Here is an 11,794-nt window from a genome sequence, read left to right as displayed (position 1 = left end):
TTTTATTTCAAAGTTTGCATATTAAGTGCGAAATATTGGTATTTGTGCTGCTCAAAACTAAGCCAATAGGAGAAAGAGCCATCGCTTATATTTGATCAATATCACACTGACATGCTGTTTCTCTCTCTCTTTACAATTTATAGTCACAATATTCAATCTTAGGGCATTATTTACGGTAGAACAACGTTTATATTTGCATTAGTTTTGGCCAAAAGTTGTAGTTCTGCACTCGGTAGCCCACCGGGGGAGCGGCTAAAACTCGCCATGAATAATGCCAGTGTTGCCTGGATTTTTGCTGGACAGTCGCCCTGAATCCCTAGCAATCCCTAGGTCGGATTGTCCCTAGTTGGGGGCACGGCGTGCCGACGGGCTACCGCTCATCGCCCGCCACTACAGTGCCGCCACCCACCCTGCTTGGGGATGCCGCCGGTGCCGCGGCGGCGGTTTGGTGCCGTGGCTTTTGTTGTAGTAAACGAGACTGTGCCTGTTCCACGGACGGGTGCGATCGAACTGACTGGTGTGCGCGCCGTGAACAACCCTGGCACATCTGCTGCGGCTTCGGTACAGAAAGGTTAGTGCCCGTTCTGTGAAAAGATTTGTTTAGTTGTGGACAAAGCATGCCAATGAAGGTGCCGCCATGTTCAAATTTTAGCTGCCCCTTTTGCGTGCAATGTTCGTGGTTATATGCTGTCCGCTTACCGTTCTTATTTGTCACATACTGCAGGGATTTGTGCCAAGGTATGCACTTACAGCACGCGCCAATTTAGCTCGGTTGAAGGCGAGCACTGCACTGTCTTATGATGCTGCTGACTGGCGCTTGATGCTTTGTCTTTTATCAACCAGATACTCACGGCACTCGTCAGTGATTAGCTGCTTAGGGCGACGAAGCTCATTTTATGCTTTTTTCGTTCTTGGCCCCGATTCTCCATACGCTGTTCGTTTTGATCACATCCGGGTGAAGTACTTGCCTATGATATCGCTCGAGCATCACTACGAGCACCCTCATTTCCCCTTAATTGATCTGCTTGTAGCTTGAAACTAGTGATACATATTGAGCACCAAAAGCTCGAAACTAGCACTGAACCTTTTACAGCCAAAAGCGGCAGCTATATGGATGATATTCTGCGTACCCTTGATGAAATTTTACCTAGTTTGCATCGGGTACGACAAAAGGATAAGCTCTGTTGAGACAACAGAAATGATAACGTAAATACCGTTTAGACAACTCCATTGTAGCACGGAGACCACGTAGCGGTGCTTCGAAGTAATGAACTCGCTACTGAACTCCCCTTATGTGTGTGTGATTTTTCTTTCCTGTATGTACCTTTAGTTTCTTACACTCCTTACTAGAGCCCTGCACGGGTTGGATTTTCCAGCCCCTTCCCTGGCCCACGTTTGAAGACCATCCCGGGCCCATGGTACCAAGCCCATCGGCAATGATTACATGGCCGTGGACCCGGCCCGCGCTTCCACGACAGGGCCCGTGCCAAACCTGCAAAGTAAGTCTGAGCAGACGCCTTAAAAATGTATTGCTTAACTAGCACATAACAATAAATCAAGATGAGAGACAAACCTTGCAAAATATTCTTGGTAGAGAAGGGCACAGTTAAAGCACCTACAGAAGCAAAGGCTCGGTGAAGAATATTTTGAGAAGACATTTTATGTAAAGCTATCTAGCACAATGTACATTTAAAAGGTATGGATTACGGGCATTTTAACTATGACCCCTTATAAGCAATTGGCTCTTGGTGCAAGTTCTTTGCTTAATCACCTACAAAAAGACTGCCCCTGGCAACTTTGCCCCAGGAACATGAGTGGGCTAGGGCAGAAAAAACCAAAATTTACATATTCATTGAAGAAATCACAGCCACATTGCCACATCTCTGTGGAGACGAAAAGCGGTAGTGTCTGTTCATTGTGCATGTGTATGTTATTGGATATGTAAAGATTCCTAAAGCAATAAGCTCTTATCCTACAGCATTTATTGTAGCGTAGAGACATTTTTTGGAGGGGGGGGGGGCAAAGCAGACAGTCAGAATTTTTATAAACAGATGGCTGCCTGCCGAGCAGTCAATTGAAGGTCCTTGTCCATGGGCTGTTATGAGGCTTCAAATGTCCAGCCGTTAGCAGTAACACAAAGGTTAGAAGCTACCCTCTTGCTCACTGATTGCTGAGAAATCCTAAGCTGATGGCGTTGAGTACTTCAGTAGGCACGTGCTTATGCAAACGGGCTGTGTCATGCATGACAGGTTACAGCACTTCATAACACCTCCATTGTAGTACAGTTCGCTATCGAGTTTTGAGCCTTTCCTTTTTAACTTTTTTCACTTGTGTCATTGAATGTAGCCCGGCATGTTCGTACTAAATTACTTGGACAAAGTACCGAGTGGCACTGATTAAACTCTGTTTACAAATGAGCTTTCTCTCATTCTCTGTCAACATATGTACTAGTAGTGGTTCATTCATAAACCACTGGAATGATTTTAGTGCTCGAATTCCATCTCCAAAAGAAGCCATACACAGCTTTACCCAGCCTGGCCTGGTTCCGCCACTGCAAGCTGCAAGCCCAGGCCTGTATGTCAAGCCCGAGCCAGGTCCAGACCAATAAAAATGGCAATTTTCCAGCCCGGCCCAGGTTTTCGGGCTGCCCGAATTCATGCTCTGCTCCATACACTGCTGAAATTATTTGCCGAGAATAAGTTCTCAGCAGGCAGTACTTTGGTAATCTTTGTTAGGGAGAAATTACATGCCATAATTTTTTTGCCCTAGAAACTTGGGCGATATCTGGCTTACACGACTACCTCAAAAATATCACCCAGATGTGTCCCTTGCCTGCAGTCGCTTGCTGTACAAACAGCATTGCAATTTATTTGCTCACACTATGGCGCATGTAGTGCGAAACAAAAGCAGGTCATTATTTGCTAGAAGATGATTGTGAAAGTATGAAAAATTTCAGTCACTGCTATTTTCATGGGAAAATGTCGCATGGCCTTGTATAGCCAATTAGGGCCAATTGATGAGAAATTTTTGCTCAAGATTTCTGCCAGCAGAGTAGGCACTGCTGTCATCTCTAATAGCTATTTCGTTCATTCATTTGCAGCGGCACCAACATGTTCTGTTGTCTGTGTTTTGTGCACCCATATTCTGTTCGTTGCTTTAAAACATTTCTGGGTAAGTGCAGTCGAGACCGCGAGCATAGTGTTGGGCGAATTCACCAGGCGGCATGACAAAAGGAGGCAGTGTGGTGTAGAGGAATCCACTTGTGCCAAAGACAGAGACTGCAACCATGCCAGACAGGTTGCCAAGACATCGAACGAGAAGCCAGACTAGCCTATTGCCAAGAAGCTTACCAAATGCGGAATCAAGCCAAGACTGAAGCGGCAGCTACAAATGCAGCACCGGCCGATGGCTAATGCTCTTGACTTGGTTCAAAGAGAGCTGAACCTCTACAATTTTTAATATTTCATAACAAAGGCTTCAAGGATTTGCCTCAAGTGATTCCAGGTAGCCCTGCATGCACAAACCTTTGTCACGGATACACCTGCAAGAAACAAATAGTGGCGCGTAATTGCTCCAAGCGATGTTCTCTTTGTTTTCCTTTTTAACTTGATACCATAAAAAGCACCCTGTGTGGCAGCACCTGCTGACTTGGTCATGTCATGTGGCCTTGTGATGTCACGCAACCTGACGGACAGTCATTGCAGTGCTGCGTCACCTTCCTGCCACTTGCCAGATACATGCCCTAATTTTTCATGGATGCCAGATTTTCTGCAGTATGGGACCCATCACAATATTTTTTGTTGCTAGAATTTAATAGTGCAGTGTTTCGTGACTTTTTTGTCGCTTGTCCGGCAGCAAGACACATTTATTGCTGAGATATTTCGATCTGAAGTTGAAGAGGTCTGCTTTCCTTCCAAGGGATTTAGACTTGCGAAAATGACGCAAACGATGGTGTAAACATAGACTCCGTAATTCTTGATGCATAGCGAGCAGTGCAATCTAGCAGCAGCTGAAATTAAAGCTACAGTTCGCCAAAGCCGTCTATTTGTTTGCACCAGGCATAGATCCTGAGCTTGACTGCAAAGTTCTCGCAGTGAATCTTGACCTTGGCACCCACAGAGGATGCGGTGCTTTTTAGAGTTGAGGTCACTTGACTAACAGGATAGAATGTACGAGCGCTGACGTGGCGACAAAGTTTGTAGCTAGCGAAGCTATGGATGCGGCCACTGACATTGCCGAGCTACCATCATGAGTGACGAGTAAAGACTGCTACAGATGGTCTTTTTTGAATAGCAGCAAGGGGTGAACAATGCATTGTGGCAGAAAGTTAAAAGAAAAAAGGGGTACACAGGGCCTGTTTTGTTCAATTTATTTCGTTTCCTTCACTATTGTATTTCTTAATATGAACCAACTGAGCTCCCTTTCGTTCAATGCTTCCTTGGGTGTCTGCACCTTATGTGGTGTACTCTAGCGTCGCTGCCCTGCAGATGGCAAACTGATGTGCCAGTAAGGTCTGTGCATGCACGCTGGGACAGCAGAAAATAGAGAAATAGAGATATTTTGGCAAAATCCTATGCTTATCATAGATATGAGACATCGGTGACACTATTAACAGCCAGCAAAAGCATTCAGCACACTTGGGATGCAATTGTTTAGGGGTGAGTGAAAAATATGTAAAAAATGCAAGTGCACTACACAAGTAATGTAATGCGAGAGGTCTCAGCTGTTCGTGTGGCGCAATGGCTAAGACATTCAGTTAAAGCTCCAAAGGACTTGGGATTAAATCCCTTTCGAGGTGTTTTTTATAAGCATCCATACCATTTTAAATCTTACTTTTTCCAGCCTTTCTTTTCTTTCCCAGCTCCACTCGGGTCTGTGGAGGTTTATTCTGCCCAGTAAGTTATAACTTAATCCTGTGTGCATTTCATACCAGATTTTTCAATAGAGAAGCGCTTACTGAGGCATGAACTTCATCAGAGGAAAACTCTGCTGCTCCGCACTTGTAAACCAAAGCATGTATATCAAAAATGAAACCATGTGGTGATGCCAAATGCATAGCTGTGACTTCAAAGAACCAAAACATACCAAAACGAAACTGACTGCCTGTGGCACTGCCAAGCGCAAATTTATTTTTGGCTTCCAATATTTAGCCTGTCTTTTTGCCATTTTTGGAACAAAAGTTAACAATTCAAACATGCAACCATAATACATGTTAGGCAGCCTCCGGGATCCCTTGCATGTCATTGTGCATGCATTTGCGATTTCTGTATTTCTGCAATGCCTGCATTTCTGTTCTCTTTTTTCTACCTTATAAGAGTTTTGTTTTCAGTGAAAGTGGTGTTTTTTTGATTAGGAGCCAGTATACCATCGCTGCAAGCCTACTTTTTCTTTCAGTGTTCCTTTAGCACTACTTGCAGGTCTACTGCAGGTCTTTCGTATTGCACTCTGAACAACTTTTTACCCATGCTTTTCATTAAGGTTTTCGAAGCATGATGGGTTGCAGCGAATAGATTTGATTGCACCTGAAAACTTCAAACACAAATTGAGAGCCTGTAATTTCTTTTTTTTTTGCTCACTGCGTGTTCTTTGCGAATGATGAATTTGACCACTTACTTCACGAGGGAAGGCTCGAAGATGTTGAAGCTACTTTGATTGCCCGTCACTAGGCACAGTTATAGCAGTCTCGTAGCTCACTGGTGCATGAGGTATTTGAGGTTACTACTCCTTATCGCCATAGACACCAGCAGGCTCAGCATATGTATATAGGCATGCGGCTTCTTGTTGGTTGACCCCTTATCATTTATACTGCGCAGTTTGTTGAATAATGGAAGCGTACAAGTTGACGCAGGAAATGAAACGCCATGCAATCCTCGTCGCACTGGCCGCGCACCATAGCGACTTGGAAATTGCCAACTTTCTGAATGTAGCGAGGTCTTTTGTTAACAAGGGGCGAACAGAACTGATGTGCTGTGACGGTGACGTGGCATCTGTGGCGAAAAGGAAAAAACACAATCAGCGGTCAGACGTCGTCAGAACACCTGATTTTCTTCAGAGGCTGCAAGTCATCGTGAGTGACAACCCAGAGAAGTCAATGCGGGCCATTGCAAAGGAGCTCGATGTCGCAGAGTCAGCTGTCAGGCTTGCTGTGCACGAGGACGTGCGGTACCATTTCTGTGTGATGAGGAGGGCGCAATTCTTTTGTGGTAAAGCTCGGGAGAATTGTCTGCTCTGGTCCAAGCGCTTGCTAGGCAAGCTGAAGAGCCTGGAATGCTCATTTTTTTTTCTTTCAGATGAAAAGAACTTCGATCAAGACCAAAAAGCTAATTGCCATAATGAAAGATGGCTTTACGGAAGCGCTAATGAGGTGCCGACAGCATTGCACACAAAATTTGTGTGTGATGGTGTCAGCAGCCGTCAGCAACAAGGGTGATGTCATGCTGCCACACTGTTTTGCAGAAGGACTCCGCATTAATACTGCCGAGTACGCAGAGGTGCTTGCCACCGTTGTGAAGCTCTGGACCGATACTGTTTCGAAAGAAAGGAAAACCTTGTGTCTTTCAGCAACATTCGGCTCTCGCCCACACCGCCCGCGTCACCCACGAGTGGCTGGCCAACAACTTCCAATAACCACATCACTCCCAACTTGTGGCCTCCTAGTTGTCCAGATTTGAATCCACTCAGCGTCGTTGAGAGAGAAGCCGACAAAAGACCACATAATACAAAAAACTCTCCGCCTTGACTGGTGGCGTAAACGAGAAGATTGTTGAAGGACTCCCACCTTCTTTTCCTTCCTCATTTCTTTTTTCTGGACTTTTGACCAATGCACAGGAGTTGGTATAGTTTTTGTTCTTTTTCTACTCCTTTATTTATTGGCCTAATGAAGAACTCTGTGATCCCTCGCTACAAAGGGGAGTGGCCGCATCAGCATCATGCAGACAAGGAGAATTTTGATGTGTGTTTTAACTCATCCTCACGATAGACAAGGCAGTGGTTACGGCGCTCGACTACTGTTCCCAAGAATGCGGGATCGTAACCGGGCTTCGGCGGCCGCTTTTCGATGGAGACGAAAGCAAGGCCGCCTGTGTTCTATGCAATGCGAAAGAACCCCAGGTGGTCAAAATTTCCGGAGTCCTCCACTACGGCATCTATCATAGCCTGAGTCGGTTTGGGATGTTAAATCCCGCAAACCAAACCAAACCACTGTAGACAAGATTTATGTGCAGTTCACGATCCCGGGCGTGGCGCAGTTGGTTAAAGCTTAGGCTGGCGATGCGAGGGATGCAGGATTTTTATTTTTCCGATGACATTAGTTTCGGTTTCAGGTGATGTAATTTGATTGAAAGCTATATTGTGACCGAACGAACGCCGACAGTATGAGCCATTAAAGCGCAGCTGCCTCACTTTTCGAGAATTCTGCGACATTCAGGAATTTTACTCTCCATAAGCTGTCGGTAATGCTTTGTGTTTGTGTGCTATCTTTAAAACTGATGAAGTAATCAACGATTACAATTCGAGCTTCTCCTCACAGCACTGAAGGACTGCGTAGAAGCTCGATGATGACATCAAGGACGGTAATATTTTTTTCTTTTCGTTACCTTCGCCCACATCATACGGTCCTTTTTTTGATGTCATCAAACAATGTTTCTGGGCCTTCAATTTTGGTAGCCTTGTTTTTACTTCTTTCAACCAAGCCATTCTACACGGGAAACATACCGGTGCCGTCAATGATGTCATTATGTTCCCCCCACACGTCGCTGTGTGGTGAGGAGAAGCTCGATAGCTGAAGCGGTTTAAATCGCTATTTGCGCTATTGTTTGAAACGCTAGCGCGAAGATATCTTGCATGTTTAACCTGGAAGCTGTAATCATTTGATTCCTTGAAACTCATCAAAATCTACAACCAGTGCAGTTTCCCTTTAAAGGCTTTCGCCTTAATACAGCGCTCGATGTCATGCTGATGCCACACGTAACGGAAAAGGACAGCCTCAGTGTCACTGCCTACCTTCAGCGTGCAGAAGTAGCCCGACGACTCGCCCAGCTGCGCATAAAAAGCCAGCAAGGCACCAATGCCTAACGTAACCTACAATGACAGTGAAGATTACAAGCCAGCAGACCGACTCTAGGTTTGGATGCTGAATCACCATCGTGGATTTAATGAAAACCATAAATTTTATGCTGCTGTTTCCGCAAATCAAGTTCACTCATCTAGATGAAATGGGCTATGGAATTGTCCCCAAATGCTGCTGACAGCACCCCAGGGATGATACATGTCTAGAAATTGTATGTTGTGTGCCTATAGCCCTATTATAACTGATAGGCACTGTTTATATTTTGCTTGATGTTTATTTTTGCCTACCTTTCTATTCAATGTAGAGCATTGGGCCATGGCTTCTTTGAGAGGGAAGTCATACCGCAAAGCTTTTTTTTTTTTTTTTCACGCTTTACGCTACCTGGACGCAGCTTTTACTCTTTTTGTTGTACAATGATGATGCACAGAGATTTACCTCGAATAATTGCCACAACACAACACTGCTTCTGCATTGTTCTTGATCATTGTACTTGGCAGGTTTACCTCTGTTTCCTTGCTGCCTTTAAACTGAGCACTGGGCATTCTGTTGTTCGATGACCAGTGCCTTTGTCGTGATTGGCACCTTGTTGCAACGAAATAAAAGTGAATCCAGTGTGCAGATAATGCTGTCAAACAGAGTACTGAGTTCTTTTTGGCTGATAGTAAATGATGGAATAAGAACACAAGGTTGCAAAGAGCATATGTAGGCTCTGTAGCTTGTTAATCAGTGTGATGAACCACTAGTTTAAGAAACACTATCACCAACCAAATTATTTATTAGAACCCAACATTTCGCGACCAACTCGGTCCCTTCCTCAGGGGCGACTAAAGTTCGAGGCCCGCAGTAGCAGGCAGCGGCCTATGCTTGGCCGATCTGAAGAAGAATGGCTATACACGCGCCTTTATTCCAATGTGCTTCCCGTCGTCGAGCTAGCGGGACAAGAGGGTCGGTCAGCACGGAAACGACGAAGCGCCCTCGCATTGTGCTCCCATACGTGGCGGGCACCAGTGATGCGCTTGCACGCATCCTGCGGAAACACGTCTGTGTGTCGCACAAACCTACCTCAACAGTCTGCCGTTTTCTGCCGCTACCAAAAGACCGTATTCCCAAAGAAAAATAACCAGGCGTTATTTATAAAATCTCGTGCTCCGAGTGCTCTGCCTCGTATATCGGCGAAACAAAAAAATCTGTCGGCGCATATTGCAGCACAAAAATGACGCTCGGCAATTGAACTCGAAAAGCAACCCCCCTCGCCGAGCACTGCGAATGTGCCGACCACAAAATCACCTTTGACGAGGTGAACATACTTGATGTGGAGACGAATTCTTTCAAAAGACGTCACGTCTTTTTTCGGTTCATCCGGCTGACAGCTGCAGCAGTGAACAGGAATCCGGGGATGCTACCCTGGCTCTGCTACACAATTGGACTTCGCCACGTGTGCCTGCTACTGCGGGCCTCAAACTTCAGTCGCCCCTGAGGAAGGGACCAAGTTGGTCCCGAAATGTCGGGTTCTAATAAAAAATTTGGTTGGTGATGGTGTTTCTTAAACTTTTGTTTCAAGTACCCAACCAGGTGGAGTTACACCGAAGATGCTCAAGTCAATGAACCAATAGGAAAAGCTTTAGGCCTTTCCAGTGACAGGCTTTGTAAAGAACCAATGAGTGCGGAGGACAGGTCTATTTGCCATGTTTGAGCCTAGTCAGAGCCTCTATGAAGGCACACAAAGGACAACAAAGGAAAAGTTATCTAGCTCATTTTGGATATGTTGACATTCATCCAGCAGTAGTTATGGCTGACTGCATGGCAGTGTAGCCTAGCCTCTGAAATCTGCTTCCAAAAATTGATGTCAACATACGCAGTTTACTTGTGCAATCCGCTGGTGTTGGCAATACCTGTACTTTTTTTTTTTGTATTTTCCAGTCTACAAGAGTTCTGTTTCTAGCTGTCTTTTTTTGAGACTCACTTTTGACAACTTGGAAAATCTTTCTTTTTGCAGAGTTCAAAACCTGGAAGGACCATATGGAAATCTGTGAAGTGGCTCATTTTGTTAGTGGCAGGAGTGTCTCATCTGCATACCATGCAGGTTTTTGCAAATGCACATCTGTTTGTTAGCCGACTCTGAAAAATATGAGGGCTAAGGAACCTGTTCCACGTCATGTTCAAAATAGGCTGTGCTTATATGCCTAAGCTGCTTCTGACATTGCCATGGTGCTTTTGATTTTGTATACAAATGCTGTCTGAATAAAAGGTGCCTACATATTTTGTATGTTTAATGAACTCAAGCATGTGATGGCTCACATGCATGACATTGTTAATGATGGTCCCCAAGATACACAGCATTTAATTGATGCTAATTATATGGAGTTAGCTGCACGTTAACCCTGTAACTGCCAAATTAACTCCCGAAAAACATACTAACATCGCCAGGTTTAGTTGTAATGTTTTTCATACCATTCTAATTCTAAAAAGTTTCCTTCATTAGTAAAGCATGCTGTCACTTCGCCATCTTTTCTTTTTTTTCTTTTTTTTAACCACTTTATGCACATCGCAAACGGGGTCAGAGTAACTGTCAGGTACAAATACTAGATTGTCAGTGAAGCTGCTGTCTGAACTACTTTACGAAAGAGCTCTTTTTTTTTTTTTTTTTAGGCATCACCGCCACCGGCACTCTTTGTGTGTGGCACTATCATAAAATGACTTTTGTCATGCCAAAAATATGTGCTAGACTGAAATGTGCATTTTTTTTTCATGGATAACTATGGCTCTGTAGAGTTGAAAATGCAATCAATGTATTTACCAGATCTATTCCTTTTTCATTGGCAGTGCAAGCAATGTAAGAGCAGGTTGGACAAGTGCCACTTGTCACTGGCAATACTGGCACAATTGCCAATGACAAATGAAGCTCTGAGATAAAGGACTAAGCCAGCATATGGTTTTGTGGATGCGGAAAGTTGTGTAGTTAGTCAAGTTTGTACACAGTCGTCTGAAAGATTCTCAACATTTTTACAATGATTATTGCAGACCTGCAATGAGACACTAGAATATTCACTTTTACATAGAAAAGTGATGCTGCTTCAATAGAGGCAATATGCGATGATGCCCGTATGATATGCAGCAGTATTAGTTTGTGCACAATAAAGGTTCCCAAGAGGCTAAAATTGTGGCCCTCCTACAGCCTGGAAATAAAACCCCATATACTTTGCTGATATGCACAGAAATACTGCCTGTTGATAACTAGACATACGCTGCACCTACCTCCACCATCTGTGCTTGCCTTGGATTGCAATGCCTTATGTAACGTGCACAAAGGGATTGTACTTTATTTTGCAATTAATTTCGCATGTATATTTTGGTGAACTGTCTGCAGCCACAGGGCCTGCTTTTGAGCTGCACAGATTGTTTTCTCCTCATGGAAGTTTACAGTTGACAAGTGTTCTGTTCGGTTTATGGGGTTTAATGTCTATTGGCTATGAGGGATGCTGTAGTGGACAGCTCTAGAAAATTCTGACCACCTGGGTTTTTTATGTGCACTGACATCGCAAAGTACAAAGCCGCCTTGCATTTCGCCTCCATCAGCTGCCACCGCAGCTGAGAGTAAACCTGTATCCTTGGGATCAGCAATCAAGCTCTCTTATCACTGAGCCACCGTAGCAGGGTACAAGTGAACATGGCTGAAAACAGATCCATGGCATGAAAAGTTTTCCCAGCTGGTGTACCTGTAGGCAT

General features: G+C 44.6%; 1 protein-coding gene across 3 annotated transcripts; it reads left to right on the top strand.

The window, feature by feature from the left end:
- The first annotated feature begins 265 nt into the window (after positions 1 to 265).
- LOC146176662 (uncharacterized) lies at positions 266 to 10,330 on the top strand. 3 transcript variants are annotated; one of them, XM_084582918.1, is made up of 3 exons: positions 266 to 571; positions 1,351 to 1,499; positions 2,488 to 5,662. In XM_084582918.1, the coding sequence occupies exons 2-3, from the start codon at positions 1,445 to 1,447 to the stop codon at positions 2,697 to 2,699; spliced, it is 267 nt and encodes an 88-aa protein (XP_084439044.1). In that variant the 5' UTR covers positions 266 to 571; positions 1,351 to 1,444; the 3' UTR covers positions 2,700 to 5,662. The 3 variants fall into 3 exon arrangements, with proteins under 3 accessions (XP_084439044.1, XP_084439043.1, XP_084439042.1); XM_084582917.1 differs by having other exon boundaries at positions 277 to 571; positions 1,377 to 1,499; XM_084582916.1 differs by lacking the exon at positions 2,488 to 5,662 and adding an exon at positions 10,065 to 10,330 and having other exon boundaries at positions 369 to 571.
- Positions 10,331 to 11,794: the final 1,464 nt, after the last annotated feature.

This window comes from Amblyomma maculatum, chromosome 10, assembly GCF_055883805.1.
Source record: "Amblyomma maculatum isolate TAMU_Amacu chromosome 10, ASM5588380v1, whole genome shotgun sequence".
Classification (NCBI taxonomy): Eukaryota; Metazoa; Arthropoda; class Arachnida; order Ixodida; family Ixodidae; genus Amblyomma; species Amblyomma maculatum.
This window is presented reverse-complemented; position numbering and strand designations above follow the sequence as displayed.